We start from the raw sequence: 18,313 nt of genomic DNA on the forward strand, positions 1-18,313 counted from the left end.
GTTATTTATTTATTTATTTTAATTGAAGTACAATTGATTTACAATGTTGTGTTAGTTTTGAAATGGAGCAGGACCCTGTGGTCTTTGCCCCCCATGTCCTCAGTCTGCCTTTTGTCTATGGAAAAACTTTAGCCAAAGAATAAGTTTAGTCAGAGAAGTGAGAAAATGCAGAAGCAAAGAAAAGCAGTCGAACAGGACAAAATAATACTAGGTTAGTCAGTAAGCAAAGTCAAGGCCCTTTAGTTCCTTCTTAAGGGCTATAGATAATATTCTGAGCCATATGCTCTGAGCTGTCTTACAGATACTAAAACCCCCATCAGGTGGAAGAAGTTAACTACATGATGACCAGACTGTAGCCATGACACAAGCTGCCGCAATTCTGAGAACTGGCCTCAAGGAAATGGGGATAAACCGGCCCTGGAACTGAAGAATAACCGTACTTAAAACAATCAAGAGAGGGCTTCCCTGGTGGCGCAGTGGTTGAGAGTCTGCCTGCCGATGCAGGGGACACGGGTTCGTGCCCCGGTCCGGGAAGATCCCACATGCTGCAGAGTGGCTGGGCCCGTGAGCCATGGACGCTGAGCCTGCGCATCTGGAGCCTGTGCTCCGCAACGGGAGAGGCCACAGCAGTGAGAGGCCCGCGTACCGCAAAAAAAAAATAACAAAAAAACCCAAAAAAACCATCAAGAGGATGCTGATCAGACCACCGCATGGCCAATTTCAAGATGACTGTCAGAGCCGACTGTGCTGTTTCTGCCTGTAGCCCCCTCCCTCCATCTATAAAAGCTCTTGCCCCCTGATTGTTGGGTGGGGGGAGGAGTTGGCCTTTGGACAGGAGTCCGCCCTCCCCACCCGCTTCCCATGTTGCCAGCGTCTAAAATAAAGCAAACCTTCCTTTCCACCAACCTTGCCTCTCTATTGGCTTTTGAGCAGTGAGCAGCCAGACCAAAATTTTGGTTACAGTTTCTGCTGTACAGCAAAGTAATTCAGTTACACACACACACACACACACACACACACACACACACACATATACATATTCTTTTTCAGATTCTTTTCCATTGTGGTGTATTATAGGATACTGAACATAGTTCCCTTTGTTATACAGTAGTAATCTGTTGTTTATTTTATATATAGCAGTAGTTTGTATCTGCTAATCCCAAGCTCCTAATTATCTCCCCCCTTCCTCTTTGGTAACCGTAAGTTTGTTTTTCATGTCTGTGAGTCTGTTTCTGCTTTGTAAGTAAGCTCATTTGTATCATATTTTAGATTCTACATATAAGAGGTATCATATGCGATTTGTCTTTCTCTTTCTGATTTACTTAACTTAGTGTGGTAACTTTTAGGTCCGTCCATGTTGCTGCAAATGGCAGTATTTAATTCTTTTTTATGACTGAGTAGTATTCCGTTTTGTGTGTGTGTGTGTGTGTACACCACATCTTTTTTTTATATAAATTTATTTAATTTTTGGCAGCATTCGGTCTTCGTTGCCGTGCACAGGCTTTCTCTAGTTGCAGCAAGCAGGGGCTACTCTTCGTTGCGGTGCGCGGGCTTCTCGCTGCAGTGGCTTCTCTTTGCTGCAGAGCACGGGCTCTAGGCGCGCAGGCTGAGTAGCTGTGGCTTACGGGCTCTAGAGCACAGGCTCAGTAGTTGTGGTGCACGGGCTTAGTTGCTCCAAGGCATGTGGGATCTTCCCAGACTAGGGCTCGAATCCATGTCCCCTGCGTTGGCAGGCGGCTTCTTAACCACTACACCACCAGGGAAGTCCCTATACTGCATCTTTTTTAATCCATTCATCTGTACATGGAATGTCCAGGTAGTTTTAAAACCTCCATTGAACAGGAAGAGGCAGGACAGTCATGAGGCCTCTATTTCTCTAGTGCAGCTCTTGTTTCTCAGACTTCACCAATGAAGAGAAAATCCAGGGCCCAAGTCATAGCCCCAGAGACTGATCCTCTAAGGCCCACTAAGTCTTCCTGGAACTCTAGCTCCACAGTTGGCAATGCTAAGGCCCCACCCTAGAGTTCCTCCTTTCCTCAGTACTAGACATTTGTTGTTTTTGTCTGCCCAGCCTCCATCGCCTCCTTGGCTGATAGAGGAACACTGATTTCCTGTAGGATCATTCCCTTCCCCAAATTACCATATGATCTAGCAATCCCACTTCTGGGTCCATACACAAAAGCACTGAAAGCACCCATCTTCATAGCAGCATTATTTACAATTGTTAAAATGTGGAGGCAACCCAGGTGCCCATAAATGGATGAATGGATAAGCAAAATATGTTATATACATACAATGGAATATTACTTGGCTTAAAAAGGAAGGAAATTGTGACATATGCTACAACATGGTTGAACCTTGAGGATACTATGCTAGGTGAAATAAACCAGACCCAAAAAGACAATATTGTATGAGTCCACTTATATGACTTACTTAGAATAGTCAAAATCTTGGAGACAGAAAGTAGAATGGCGGTTGCCAAGGTTATTGTTTAATGAGTATAGGGTTTCAGTTTTACAAAATGAAAAGAAGTCTGGACATGAATGGTGGTGATGGCCACACAACATTATGAATGTGTTTAATAACATTGAACTTCATCCTTAAAAATGGTTAGAACAGTAAATTTTATGTTATGTGTATTTTACCATAATAAAAAAAAATTGGAAAAAAAATCTCTTGGGAGCTTTCAACCAGTCTGATGCCCAGGCTGCATCTCTGACTCATTAATTACATTAGATTCTCTGAGGGTGGGATCCAGGCAGCTATATATATATTTATAAAGCTCCCTTGGTAACCCCAAAGCGGTTAAAGCAGTATCCTAGTACACTAAAGGTAAAGTATATGTCACTTCTCCCTTCTCAAACTTTTCTGGAACAACACTGAGTGAAATATTCATTAGGACCACCTGTACATTAATAAAATATAAAAACCTATATTATTTACAGGGTTATTTCTCTTGTATCATCTTTCTCCACCCCCCCCACTCTTGCTTCTTTCCCTCACCTTCTCTTCCTTTCTGCCAAGTATAAATTGTGTAAATTCAGTAAATTCAGTGTTTATATGATGTTCTGTTCCTCCTCTATCAATTTGTCTTCCAAAACAGAGATTCACGCTTTCACTGCCTTTCCACCTCCAGTCTGTATCTTGTCTCAAGTTCTAGGTCTAGTTCCTAACTTCCTGCCCCCCTCTCCTTTACCTTTCATTCCGGAGGAATATAGCTCTCGTCCAAATAATATGCCTGAGGACCTCCCTTTATTTCCAGTATTCCTGAGATGGCCGTGCCCACCAAGTCCTTCTGGAATCCTCATTTTCTCATATTTATGGCATAGCGTCGGGTACTCAGGGCTTAGTAAAACACATCCATATGTAGGAGGCAAGTTCCCTGGGGATATGAGGGGGAAGACCTCTACACCAGGGCCTTGATCTTTTGAGGAGTTCCCCTCCATCCTCTCATTGTTGGCAACAGAGTTTACTCAACCAGTTGACAGCAGGGAAGAAGTCTTCTTTGGGCTCTCTGTAAATGTGTGTGGGGTTAGTTGTTGCCTGTGTTGGGTGGGTGTTAAAGGCAGGACTATTAAGGGAGGTAGAAATGAGAAAGCTCCTTCTATGCACCAGGACCCATTAGAGGCCCTAGGGATCCAGTTTTGAAAGGCACAGTACCTGCTCTAAGGAAATCACATTCTAAGGGGCAGGCAGGTAATTAGGTGATTAAAATACCTTATGGTAAGTGCTGTGCCTGAAGTGAGCATGGGTATTATGGAAACTAATAGGGTTTTAAGGGTACCAAACCTACCATGGGGAAATGAGGGAGTAGTCAAGGAAGGCTTCCTGTAGGAGGCACCATGAGGATGGTGTTTTATTTTTAACTTAAAAAATATAGAAGTAACATAGGTTCACTGTAGAAAATTAGAGTGAATTAAGAAAGGACACTGAAGATAAACATAAGCATCTTTTTAAAAATGTTCTAACTTGGGCAAAGTTGAAGGGAGTTATGAGACTAAACTTGTGATCACACATCCTGTCCTGGAATGCCATGCTTGGTGACAGGTGCCTGAAAATGCTGATAGAATGCTGTGCTGAAATCAGTGCTCTGCAAAGAGGCAAGTTCCCTGGGGAGACGAGAGGGGAGAGATCTGGATCCCAGGCTGTGGTCTTTTGAGGAGTCCCCCTCCATCCTCTGACAACAAAAGTTACCAACCAGTGAAGTAACTTTTGGAGGTTGACTCCTCCAACCTGAGGAGTCCTTTGGCCTGAAGTGTGCCTTAGGCCTTAATTTATTTTATTTTTATTTTTTAACCAAGAAATGGAAAATTTTACTCAAGCCAACCTGAGGATTATAATCTGGGAGACAAGTCTTTCAGAAAGCTCCGAGGACTGTTCCTGGGCACCTACTTCAAAAGATACAAAAGGATACACATTTTAAATTCTCCTTCCTGGTTGCACAACTCTGTCAATATATTCAACCATTGAATGCTACACTTTAAATAGGTGAATTGTATGTTATGTGAATTACATCTCAATAAAGCTGCTAAAAGAAGCAAACAGTCTTCCTCCTATCCTCCCACCCTGGTGCCTTGGCCAACCTGTCTGTTCTTCCAGAAGCAACCTTGGGACCTGTTTTCTTCTTCCAGAGAGATACAGATATAGATAGGTATAGAAATATATATTTATTTATATAGAAATACATTTATACATATAGAATGAAGATATCTAGATAGATAGATAGATAGATAGATAGATAGATAGATAGATATCTTTTTAATACAAAATCCTAGGGCAGAGTCCTAAAAGAATTAGGGGCCATAGCCTAGGAGAGAGATTGGGTCCGACTACCGGGACAGAGAGTAACAGCCGCTGTGGTCACAGAAAGGAGGCGCAGGCAGGCAGCAGAGCTGTAAATTGGGTTATCAGACAGTGAGTGGAGTTGGGGCCGTGTTGAAAGGTGGGAAATACAGCAAAACGGAGACTACAAGGAAGCCTAGGGCTTATCTGTGACACACAGGATCCCTGGTCTCTTGCTGCCATAAAAGGGGACCAATATACCCTAGTTTGCCCAGACCTTTACCTGTTTTAAAACAGAAGATCCCAAGTCCCGGAAAATCCCTCAATCACAGAACTGTTCAATCATCCTAGTGGGTTGATCCTCCCCCGCTCCCCACCAGGAGATGGTGAGTTTTATTTTATCTTGCCAGAATAGAGGTTTGATTTGCTCTCGAATGTTCCAGGGCAGAGGGAGACTAGGAGAATGCAGAGGATATAGAGGTCCATTCGTTGTAATCATCGCCCTCATTTTCATGTTCGCTATCAAAGGAGAGAGTAGCATGACTGCTTGCAGAACTGAACCTGAAGCCTGGATTTTCTTCAGGTTTCTTTGGCTCAGGTGCAGATCAGGAGTCCTGATCCTTTTTTACCATCCTTCCCACCTTACTCCTCTGGTCGTCTTTGTTCCCTCCCTGTACTGAATTAGGGCTGGAGTTGCCACGCTGACCTCTTGGGACGTTCACCCATCTATTTTCTTTTCACCTTTCCTGCGGGTCCTTCCTCAGATGGCTGAGCCGGAACTACTGTTGTTGCTCTATGTCTGAGCTCTGAGATCAGCCTCCCCCAAGCATTCTTCTTTGGTGGAGGGGCTGGCATTTCCTTTGGAGGCTGCTCAGGTATGGGAGGCTTGGAAGTTGGAGAGCGACAATCTTCCTCCTTATTGAATGTTTCCTTTTCTAAAGACTTCTTTCTCTTTTCTTCGTGCGTTTCTGCCAGATGCGGCTGAGGTCCGTCTGTGATGACTTACTTCCTCTCCTCAACCCTTCCCTTTCCTGAGTTTCTTTACTTGGGCAGCTTTTGTGTCTCTCCCGAGGTTGAAGTTCTAGTTTGGGGGAAGGCGTCTAGCGACTGTGTCAGTTAGGCTTTGCCCCTCTACAGACAGAGGCTGCCCTTCTGGACTGCAAGGTGCTAGCAGAGGAATCATCTTCCTTGGGAGTACCCTGAGGCTTTACATTCACGTTGGGTCTGTGGGTGGGAGGACCTCTATCATCATGCCTGTTTTCATCTCAGGAGCTCCAGGACCGGTCGTCTCGTCTGTCATATCTGTCTTCATGGTGGTCCCCTCTTTCTCTGTAGTTATCATCCCTATAGTGCATGACCAAATGGTCTTCCTGCCACTGCCTGTCCTGTAATCATGGCCTCTGTCATAGTCTCTACTGCCTCAGTCATCATAGCAATCTCAGCCCCCATATCAATCCATATCCCAGTGTGAACCATCCTACTACTCATCCTGACACCCATCATGGTATCAGTGGGAATCACAATGATCTCAACATTTGCGTCCAAAGCTATCATCACTTCTTCTGGGCAGGTAGTCATCAAAGCTCTCTGCAGCAGAATGGGCCCTACGGTGTATACATGTTTTGTCAGAATACCGATTTCTATCTTGGCCAAAAGAACCATCCTTCCTGTATTCATCCTGTACTTGATCAGCAAAGTCCATTCGAAACCCCCTGTTCCCTAGAAACACGTCACTGATGCTCAGCATACTGAGCAAGGCATCCAAGCTCAGGTCCTCAAACTCAGTATAACCAGAACCTTTCAACCTCCTTGCTGGGTTCGCGGGGTAAATGCATTGGCCTTGGGGCGATAATGATGAATCAATGCAGGTTCGTTGATTGTAGCAAATGTACCACTCTGGGAGGGTGCGGATTTTGATAGAGGGGGTGGCTGTGGGTATGTGGGGAGAGGAGGTATTTGGGAACTCTGTACTTTCTGCTCACTTTTGCTGTAAACCTAGAACTGCTCTTAAAAAGTACTAAAGTCTACTTTTTAAAAATTTTAAGTCATTTTAAAAATGAGCTTTTCCAGATATAATTATGATTACATCAGCTTTCTTTTTGCTACTGTTTGCATGTACAAGTTTTGCGTGTACACCTTACAGGTAAGGTGTGTCTCTTACCGTTTATCTAGTCTGATAAGCTTTGTGCTATAGCAGGAGGACTTATTCCATACATGTTTAATGTGGATACTGATACACTAGCATTTATAATTACCACTTACAGTTTTTTTTTCTCTACCTGTCCCACCTGTTTCTTGTCCTCTTTTTCCTATTTTCCTTCCCACTTTGGATAAATCACATATTTTTATTATTCCATTTCCTCTCTCTGTTAGTTATACAACCTTTATTATTCTTTGAGTGATAACCCTAAGATTGTAACATGCATCCTTGACCTAATACAGTATAACATAAATTAGTACTTTACTTTCCCAGACAATGCAAAGGTCTTTGACTACATCAACTGCATTTGCCTACTCCCACATTTTGTGCTATTGTTAAGTATTTTATTTTATTTTTTTTTAAAATTTATTTATTTTACTTATTTTTATTTTTGGCTGTGTTGTGTCTTCGTTGCTGTGCACGGGGCTTTCTCTAGTAGCAGCAAGCGGGGGCTACTCTTTGTTGTGGTGCGTGGGACTCTCATTGCGGTGGCTTCTCTTGTTGCAGAGCACGGGCTCTAGGTGCACAGGCTTCGGTAGTTGTGGCACGAAGGCTCAGTAGCTGTGGCTCACGGGCTCTAGGGCACAGGCTCAGTAGTTGTGGCACACGGGCTTGGTTGCTCTGTGGCATGTGGGATCCTCCGGAACCAGAGCTCAAACCCATGTCCCCTGCATTGGCAGGCACATTCTTAACCACTGTGCCACCAGGGAAGCCCATGTATTTTAATATTATGTACATTTAAATTCTATGTAATACTTAAAGCTCCAAAAGGCATTAGCATTATTCTACAAAACAATAATTTTCATTTATATTTATCCCCAAATTTACCCTTTTCAATAATCATTAGTTCTTGTGCCCTTCATTTTCAGATTTCCATCTTGGATCATTTTCTCTCTATCTGAAAAACTCCCTTCAGTATTTATTTTACTCTAAGTTTGCTGACAGCCAGGTTCTTTTATTGTTTTTAAAGTTTTTGTATTGCTTTCATTTTTAAAAAGACGTTTTCACTGAGTACAGTATTATAAGTTGTCAGTTCATTTCTTACACCACTTTAACATTGTCATGTCTTCGTCTAAGTAATCTGTCAATCTTACTATTGTTCCTTTGAAGGCAATGTGTATTTTTTCCTATGGTTCTTTTTTTTTTTTTTTTTTTGCTGTACACGGGCCTCTCACTGTTGTGGCCTCTCCTGTTGCGGAGCACAGGCTCCGGATGCGCGGGCTCAGCAGCCATGGCTCACGGGCCCAGCTGCTCCGCGGCATGTGGGATCTTCCCGGACCGGGGCACGAATCCGTGTCCCCTGTGTCGGCAGGCAGACTCTCAAACACTGCACCACCAGGGAAGCCCCCCATTTGTTTATTTTTGTTTTTATTTCCATTATTCTGGGAGACAGATTGAAGAAGATATTGCTGAGATTTATGTCAGAGAGTGTTCTGCCTATGTTTTCCTCTAGGAGTTTTTTAGTGTCTGGTCTCACATTTAGGTCTTTAATCCATTTTGAGCTTATCTTTGTGTATGGTGTTAAAGAATTATCTAATTTCACTGTTTTTCTTTTTTTTTATTGGTCCAGTTTGCCCAACACCATTTGTTGAAGAGACTGTCTTTCCACCATTGTGTAGTCTTGCCTCCTTTGTCATAGATTAATTGACCACAAGTGTGTGGGTTTATCTCTTGGCTTTCTATCCTGTTCCATTGATCTATATTTCTATTTTTGTGCCAGTACCATACTGTTTTGATGACTATAGCTTTGTAGTATAGTCTGAAGTCAGGGATCCTGCTTCCTCCAGCTCTGTTTTTTCTTTCTCAAGATTGTTTTGGCTATTCAGGGTCTTTTGTGTCTCTATACAAATTTTAAGATATTTTTGTTCTAGTTCTGTGAAAAATGACATTGGTAATTTGATAGGGGTTGCATTCAACCTGTAGATTGCCTTGGGTACTATAGTCATTTTGACGATATTGATTCTCCCAATCCACAAACATGGTATATCTTTCCATATGTTTGTATCTTCTTCAATTTTTTTCATCAGCATCTTATAGTTTTTGGAGTATATGTCTTTTGTCTCCTTAGGTAGGTTTATTCCTGGGTTTTTTATTCTTTTTGATGCGGTGGTAAATGGGATTGTTTCTTGAATTTCTCCTTCTGATCTTTCATTGTTAGTGTATAGAATTGTGACAGATTTCTGTGTATTAATTTTGTAAACTGCAACTTTACCAGATTCACTGATGAGCTCTAGTAGTTTTCTGGTAGCATCTTCTATGTATAGTATCATGTCATCTGCAAACAGTGACAGTTTAACTTCTTCTTTTCCAATTTGGATTCCTTTTATTTCTTTTTCAGTACTCTGGTTCTGACTCTAGCCTGTAAGTTTCCACTCATCTTTTTTTGTGTTTCTGCCATTGCCATAAGAATAAAGTGTTTTGGCTACATGATTCAATCCTCAGGCACAGGGTGTGAAAGCATAATTTTTTTTAAAGCCACTTCATTTTTGGGATGGCTCCTTTTATTATTATTATGGCAATAGCCCACGGACACAGCATATTTCACTGTATGGCAAACTCTGCTGGGTGCCTACCTATATAAATTCTTTCGTTTATAAATGCTTTGAACAGATATTTCACAAAAGAAGATATATAAATGTCCAATAAGTACATTAAAAGATGTTCAAAATCATTAGTTATCAGGGAAATGCAAACCAAAACCACAATGAGATGCCATTGCATATCCACTAGAGTAGCAGATATCAAAAGACCGACAATATCAAGTGTTGGTGAGGATTTGGAACAACTTGAACTCTCACACATGGCTAGTGGAGTGTAAAATGGTACGACCACTTTGGAAAACTATTTGGCAAATTGTCATATAGTTAAAAATACATCAATCACATGAACCAGTAAGTTTACTTCTAGGTATTTACTCAAGGGTTATAAAAACCTATGTTTCCACAAAAGAGTTGTACATGAAAGTTCATAGCAGCTTTATTTATTTATTTTTAATAATATTTATTTATCTGGCTGTGCCGGGTCTTAGTTGCGGCACACGGGATCTTCTAGTGGCAGCATGCAGGTTCTTAGTTGCACCATGTGGGATCTAGTTCCCTGACCAGGGATTGAACACGGGCCCCCTGCGTTGGGAGCGCAGAGCCTTAACCACTGGACCACCAGGGAAGTCCCAGTAGCTTTATTTGTAATAGCCAACAATTGGAAATATCCCAATGTACACCACTAGGTGAATGGATAAACAAACGTGGCCTAGATACAATAGAACACTCCTTGGCAGTAAAAATGAACAAAGTATGGCTACATGCAACAACATGCATGAATTTAAAAGTAGAAGGAGGGCTCCCCTAGTGGCGCAGTGGTTGAGTCCACCTGCCGATGCAGGGGACGTGGGTTCGTGCCCCGGTCCGGGAAGATCCCACATGCCGCTGAGCGGCTGGGCCCGTGAGCCATGGCTGTTGAGCCTGCGCATCCGGAGCCTGTGCTCCGCAACGGGAGAGGCCACAGCAGTGAGAGGCCCGCGTACCGCAAAAAAAAAAAAAAAAATTTAAAAGTAGAAGGAGTGAGAGAAGCCAGACACAAAAGAGTCTAAACTGTATGATGACATTTATTAAAAATTCTAGAAAATCCATTGTGTGTAGAAAATCCATTGTGACTGAAAACAGATCAGTGATTACCTGGGGGCTGGGGAGTGAAAGGAGGGACTAACTGCAGAGGGATGTGAGGATGCCCTTGGGGGTGATGAAATATTCTGTTATCTTGACTGTGGTGTATGCATTTGTCGAAACTTTTCCAAGCATGCGCTTTCAATAGGAAGACTTTATCGTACACGTACTATACTTCGATAAAGCAGATTACAAATTCCCTCCTCATTGTCACTAGCAGAACCCCAGTTTCGTTCAGAGTGGCAGTATGCTATCCTAGCAGACTATGGGACATAGTCTTGACCTTTGAATTGTAAGTGGAAGTCCTCTACTTGGGGCTTCCAGGTAAGTTCTTTAAAAGAGGGCAAATTCAGGTGGTAAATGTCTTCTGTTGTTCCTCTTTTCCTACCCATAGTAAAGAAATGATGCTGGGCATGCCATCCTGAAATCATGAGATGACAAGCACGAGGAACAAAAGTCATACACGAAGAGTGGAAAAACAGAAGAAGCGTAAGACTAAATAAACCAATTGTGGAACGGCCGTGTCACTAAGAAAAATAAATCCCTTCCTTGTTTCAGCCATTATGTGGCCATTCTTTTTTTTAATTACAACCAGATACAATCTCAACAGATACAGACATTCTCTGTTCATGGACTGAGCTTATGATACTAAAGCTCTAACCTGTTTTCCTGACCTTCTTGACCAAGCTGTTTTAGAATCTTAATTGTTCTGGGCAGCCCTAGCTCAGGGACGGAAACACCAGCTTCTTTTCCTGGCTCAGACTCATTGATCAGCATCACGCCTGGTCCCAACTTTTCATACACTTCCCTGAGGTGCTCAGACTCACTTTCCAGAGCTCCCATGCAGTCACTGTGGCTCTGCACGCTGTTCTAAAACTCGCAGATTCTCTTTCCCCTCCCAGTTATTATTTTCCCACTCAGATGACCATGACTCAGGACTTTCTTCTTTTTCCAAAATGGAAATATTTGCATGTTTTTTTTTTTTTTCTGAGTATGAAGCTTGACTCTCCTGACATTTTCCACCACTGCTCTTCTGCCTGTGCCCTTTTCATCATAGCACTTGTCTTGGTTTTAATAATATATTATTAGTGTCTGTCTCCCTAACTAGATAGGTATTAAGCTTCAGAAGGACAAGGACCATGCCTGTTTTGTTCACATCTTTATTCCCATTACATGCAGGTGGCTACATGGTACTCCCTGAATGGTAAGTGAATACATGAATGAACAAAACTTCCACATCATTTACAGGTGGCAAGCAGATCCCTAATTCATTAGCTCAGATTATTGCTCATGACATGATCATTTTTTGAAAAAGTTACAAAACCGTGAGGACTAGGTCCACTAAAAAATATATATCAATACTAGCTAATTTCAAATGAGCCATTACAAGTAGTCAACAATCATTTTTCACCTCAGGTTAATTTTCTGACACATCCCTCTTATAACCTCTTACTTAGGAGATCTTATCTCCTGTTTTGTTGAGTAGATAGTGATCAACTAGTTTGAGCTCTCTCATCTATTTTCTCTTCATTGCAAAGTAATTTATTCTCTAGGGGTATTCTCTAATCTCCACTTTCAACATGGAAGGCATAGCAGTCTCTGTTTTCTCCAGATACTCTGGGATCTTGCTTCCTTAATTGCCCCCTTCTATCTACAGCAACTACAATCTCTTCCATTTATCCCTTTCCCTTCTGTCCTCAGATATTCATCCATTCAACAAATATTTATTAAACACTTACTAAACACTTTGTATTGTTTTTAGGCTCTTTGAATACATCAATGAGTAAATGTTCATGGAATTTATATAGGAGTGGAGAGAGACAGACAGTAAACAAGTATGTAGAGTTTTTAAGATTTAAGGAGAGAAATAAAGCAGGGGAGGAGTTTAGGAAGGGTGGTCCTGAGAGTCTTCACTCGGAAGGTAACAGAGCCTTGAAGGAAGTGAGGGAACAAGTCTCACGAGTATCTGGGTGTTACGGGCTGAATTGTGTCCCCCCTCAAATTCATATGTTCAAGTCCTTACCCCCAGTACCTCCGAATGTAACCTTATTTGGAGAGAAGCCTTTCAAAGAGGAGATTAAGTTAAAATGGGGGTGGTAATGAGGGTTATGATTTGGCCCACGTGGAAGCAGGAAAACCAGTGAAAAGTGTTTTTATACAGCAAAGACTGATGTGCTGGGTTAACTATAGCTGATAAAATGAAGATGGAGAATTGTCTTTTGAATTTAGCAACGGTGGCCACAGCTAGAGCAGTTTGGTGGAGTTGTGTGCCCCAAAGCCCGATTGTAGTGTGTTTGACAAGGAGAGAAGAGGAATTAAAGACAAAGAGTTCAGAGTTTCGCTGTACTGAGCAACAATGAAATGTGGGAGGTGTTAGGCGAAGTGGGGGGTTTTGCTTCTTTTGCTTTTGGACACAAGAAATTAAGAGCATGTCTGTATGCCAGTATCTTAAAAAAAAAAAAATCTTCAGAATTCTGATGGGGTCATAGCCTCCCAGCTATAGCTGCCCAACAAGTCTTCTAATCTTTGATGCTCTTCTTTTGAAAACACTGCTGAAGAATCCACAGCAGTTGGTTGTTCGTAAACCACAACTCTTATCACTTCACTCAAAAATCTTCACGGTGTCCTTAACTGCATGAAAAGTTCTAAAGCCTTAGCCGAACATTCAAATCTTCTCCAGTTTGGCCTTTTGCGGTTTTAACTCTTTCTTTGCTCTATAGTGAGGTACAAAGCATGGCAGACCAGGATCAGAAGGCTTGGATGAAAGTCACGGTTCTGTAAATAACTAGCTATGTGACTTTAGAAAAATGACGTAAGTGCCCCGGGCCAGGGCTCCTTGTCCTTTATAAGGACGAAGGGGCGTGTCGGGTAGACTGGATCACGTAGGTCACCCGCATCTCTAACCAGCCGTAATTCTCAACACCGTCGCGGACACACGCAGGATCGTCTCCCCAACTCACGTTACCCCTTCCACTTTCAGGAACTACATGTTTTGTGCGGTCACTCATTTTTCCTGCTCTTCTTTTGCCTATCCAAAAGAACCAGGTTTTACAGCGGTAACCCCTTGAAGGTCAGCCGCCTCCCTGCCACTAGGGATAGCCTCCCACTCTTCCTTTCACTTGGGACTTTCCTCTCCACATTCAGAATCCGCCACGTATTAAGTGCCGCTTCCAACCAATCAAGAAGAAGTTATCTCAGACTTTTGAGGGGCATCCGCTTCCACCAGTGATCTTCAAGTGTTCTCTAGTGCCTCGCTTTGAGGGGCGAGGCCAACCAGCACAATGGCCAATCTGCTCTGGGGAAAGGTATTCTGGGAACTGCGGAGCTCATCAATCAGGTAAGAAGGTTGCCGGGAGGAGCGTTTCTCATTGGTAACCGCGTCCGGAAGAGGGCCGGGCCTCGGGCTAAGGAAATACAATTTGATTGGCAGGCGTGCTGTTGACAACCAGAGAAAGCCCACCTTCTCCAACAGGACTAGCCTGGGAGCCCAGAGTGGCAGAGGCCGCAGCCAATCAAAGAGCAGACGCGCGGAACGTTTGCTCAATGGGCGATGTCCGTGGGAGGCTGTCACTCAGGTGGCAGTGGCTGAGGCCGGGTTAAGACGTGGCCTGAGAAACGCGGCTGGACGTTCTGACCGTCGGGGCGGCGGCTGGGGTCCCTAGCACGTCCTCGCCCTGGTCCGGGGCTCCGAGCGGCGGGAGAGGCGGGCGCCGGCGGCTGCACCTCCATGCCCGCGCGCGGGGCGGGCCGCTGATGGAGCGCGCCGCCCGCCCGGGGTCGGTGGCACGGGCGCTGCTGCTGCTGCTGCTGCTGCTGCCGCTGCTGCCGCTGCTGCCACCGCTGCAGCTGGGGCTCGTGACGGGGACGGTGGCCGCGCGGCGCGCTTCCGACTTCCCCGCGTCGAAAGTGGAGGCGGCGTTCGGCCTGGGGGCCGCGGCCGCTCCAACGTCGGCCGTGCGGGTGCAGGCGGCGGGCGCCGTGACTGCGGCGGAGGTGACTGTGGAGGACGCCGAGGCGCTGCCGGCGGCCGCGGGGGAGCAGGAGCCGCGGGAGCCGGAACCGGACGACGAGGCCGATCTTCGGCCGTGCCGCAGGTGAGGGGCGCGGGCAGAGCACCCGGACCGCTGACCCCGGGAGTCTACTTGTTTGTGCGCGTGCGCCGCGGAGGATCTGGTGGCCGCGGTCCCCCCTCGGCCACGGCCTCTCGCGGGCGGAGGACTGCTGCTGACCTGGGGGAGAGCGCGGGGCCGCCTTGCCAGCCCCTGGACCGGAGACTGGCCTCGCTCCGCTCCCCGGCGCCCGATTCTAGCTCCCGGGCGCAAGCAGCATCCTCCAAGGTACCTGGAGGATGCTCGGAGAATGGAGGTCGAGGTGGGAGAGAAACGTCACTTTCCGGATCTTGCATTGCTTTCGAGCTTTACTAGTACCCCAAGGGACTTACAGACCCCATTTTTTTTCTTTCGTGAATTACCTTATGTCTGTGCTGGTGTGACAGCTGTTTGGGGAAAGGACTTCACAAAGAGATTTCAACGTTTCCCTTTAAACATATCCCTGTAGTGCCCACGGACCAGGGTTGAGGTCAGTATTTCTGTAATTGAGTTCTGCGGAACACCTGCATCAGAAGCACCTGGGGATGCTGGTTAACTGTACAGTTTTCTAAGTCCGACTCCAGATTTACTGAATTAGACTTTCTCAGGGTAAGAACCTGGAATCTGCAAATTTAACATGCACTCCAGACAATTCTTGAACACACTAAAGTTTAGGAGCTATGGGTGTGTTCTTGAATTTTGGTAGTTCTTTGATATTTATAGGGTTTACTGTATAAACATTTAATATAGGGCTGTCTTGGTTGAGTTGCTTCATCTCCTTGAAAACGTTATTTCAAGATACATGTTTTAAAGCACTTTTCAAAGTCTGGACACAAATGTAAGGCATTTTAATGGTAAAATATTTTGCAGATGGCTAATCTTAGCACACCCAGGGGGAAAGTGATTTAATAAATGGAATGATAACAGGAGCGTTAGATAAATTAATCCCGAATCTGGATTAGAATGTATTGTAAATTTACAATGTGGTAATTACTAGATTATGGCAAATTAGGTTTAATTTTTCAGTTAAATATCAGAACCTTGATATTTTGCCTGGAGACTACCATAACTAGGATACGTACTAAAATTCTAGAAGCACCCCTTGAATGTTTATATGTGGATGTTTTTAAAGTGGCAAACGTCTGGCAAAATTTTCATAGGTTTTGCTAATGAGTTAGCTATCCAGAAAGAGTGTTTTTGTTTCTCTTAAAGGAACTTCTGAAGCACTTGCTCAAAGTAAGTTACATGAAGTAGAGAAACATGTTTCATTTTTCTTAAAATACACATCCACTGCAGCAGGTGTTTATTGGCACTTAAGAGGCCCCCAGGATGCCCTGGGGTTACAGAGGTTAGGCAGATAGCCCCTGTCCTCCAAGAGGAAGTGCAGTTGAGCAGTGAGGATTAAATAAGGGGACCCGTAATGACTGTACAGGGCAGAAGCCATGCAAATTACGTGCCATCAGTGTCCCAGGGTTTTTGTAGTGTTCAGTGGGTGGGGTACCCAGGTGAGGTAGAAGAGAAGATGAGAAAATGTTGTGGCAGAATGAGTTGTTTCCTGAAAAGTGGGTAGAACTGTGATGGGCAGAGGCTGGACTTGAGGAGACAGCAAGAGGTGCAAAAGCTGGGAAGTATGTTTAGGGAACATTATTTTGTTTGTATGCATCTGTGTGTGTGTGTGTGTGTGAGAGAGAGAGAGACCTGTGCGTACGAGAGAGATACAGACATATGTGTGCTGGGCAGCGAGGGATAGAAGATAAGGCTAGAAAAATAGGTTGGGGCACATTGTATGTATACAGCCATATGCTAGTAACATTGTCATCACTTGGGAACATGTTAGAGATCCAGAGTCAGGCACCGCCCAGATCCACTGAAAGAGTACCTGCGTTTTAACAAGATCAGCGTCAATTCACATACACACTACAGTTTGAGAAGTCTTGGTGTAGAGTATCTCGAATGCCAGACCTGATTGAAGTTTGTGCTTAAGGAATATTTCTCCAGCAATGCTGTGTACTGAAAACTTGAGGAAAGGATACCAAAAGGAGCGTGTTATAGCGGTGCCGATGAGAGATGTACTGTCCAGTGGATATAGAACAGAAGGGGTAGATTTGAGAGATCGGAAGCAGAACCTTGGTTCCTGGCAAATGAATTGATTCCTCCTCCCTGGGTACCGCCGTCTGAAGATGGAGAACAGGGTGGCTAAAAGGTGAGAGCACAGGTGGGAAAGTGGAAAGATTTAGGGGAGCAGGGAGGAAAAGGTAAGGGGTTTGGTGTTGGACGTGGTGACTTGGAGGTGCTGGCAGGACATCCAGAGGGAGAGATTAGGTAGGAAACAAGCGACTGCAGTTGGAGAGATGTCAGGGTAAATGGTTGAAACTGTGTGAAGAGGAGACTCATGATAAAAATCTCAGGAAATGCCTTATGTTTTAGAGAAGATGAGCCAGCAAAGGAGACAAAGATACAGCTGGCTAGGCTGGAGGCGTAGGGTGAGGACTGAGAAGATGAGAGATTTGGGATGAGCACAATTATAGGAGTTAAAGAGTCATCCTTTTGGGGAATTCCCTGGTGGTCCAGTGGTTAGGACTCTGCGCTTCCACTGCCCAGGGAACTAAGATCCTCCAAGCCACGCTCTGCAGCAGAAAAAAAAAAAAAAAAAAGATTCATCCTTTTTGGCTCCACTTCCTTAGTCCCTCACTGTTAAACCTGATGGGACCTCTGCCTCTGATCTTTATACATTCAGAGGGTGGGAGCCTATACAGACATGTTGAAAAAGAAAGGAATAGAAGAGGAGGCAAAGGTAGTTGGCAAGCAAGAGGACCACTTCTTTCTCAGAAAGAAGAGTGAAAATAGAGGAATTTTGCCTGCCAGAGAGTAAGTGATCTTTGGCAAACAGAATTGGCTGGGAAGAGATAGGCCAGGGTTTAAGGGTCTTCCGGGTAACTTAAGATAGTGTGGAAAGTTTGAGAAATCTTTTTTTTTTTTTTTTGTGGTACACGGGCCTCTCACTGCTGTGGCCTCTCCCGTTGCGGAGCACAAGCTCCGGACGCGCAGGCTCAGCGGCCATGGCTCACGGGCCCAGCCGCTCCGCGGCATGTGGGATCTTCCCGGACCGGGGCACGAACCCGTGTCCCCTGCATCGGCAGGCAGACTCTTTCCCTGCACCACCAGGGAAGCCCGAGAAATCTTGAGTAAGTAGATTGGCAGAATCAACAAGAGATAAGTATGCAATGTTTGTAAAACTTTTGTTTTTAAGTGCTCTTCAGAAAAAAGTGAAAAAAAGAGAATATCAGTTCTATAATAATATCCTGTTTATTTAAAGAAGGAAGATTAGGGGAACAAATTTGGATTAACCAAGCCTTTATTGCAAACAGCTCTGAAAAACCATGGTCCTTGCAAAACTTTTTAAAAGAGGGAGATGGGGAATGAAGATCTTTGTTTTTGCATGTTGTCTTTTGATGCCAAGAAGCAGAATGTGTCTCGCTAGTTTATTTTTTTTTATCTTGATGAAATTTTCATTGGTTTCAGTCTAAATGCTTACTCTGCATCTCAAACATGTGAATGAGTGAGTAAACTACTTTTTTCCC

The 18,313-nt window shown here is 44.2% G+C and overlaps 1 protein-coding gene and 1 pseudogene across 1 annotated transcript in view; one reads left to right on the plus strand and one right to left on the minus strand.

Annotated features, from left to right (window-relative positions):
• Positions 1 to 5,237: 5,237 nt before the first annotated feature.
• Positions 5,238 to 11,487, minus strand: LOC136134177 (eukaryotic translation initiation factor 4B-like; annotated as a pseudogene).
• A 2,910-nt stretch (positions 11,488 to 14,397) lies between these two features.
• Positions 14,398 to 18,313, plus strand: part of EIF2AK3 (eukaryotic translation initiation factor 2 alpha kinase 3) — a 66,403-nt gene continuing 62,487 nt past the window's right edge. Inside the window, exon 1 of the mRNA XM_065891220.1 lies at positions 14,398 to 14,738. Within this exon, the coding sequence (XP_065747292.1) occupies positions 14,398 to 14,738 (341 nt within the window). The remainder of the gene's footprint in view (positions 14,739 to 18,313) is intronic.

Source organism: Phocoena phocoena, chromosome 14, assembly GCF_963924675.1.
Source record: "Phocoena phocoena chromosome 14, mPhoPho1.1, whole genome shotgun sequence".
Classification (NCBI taxonomy): domain Eukaryota; kingdom Metazoa; phylum Chordata; class Mammalia; order Artiodactyla; family Phocoenidae; genus Phocoena; species Phocoena phocoena.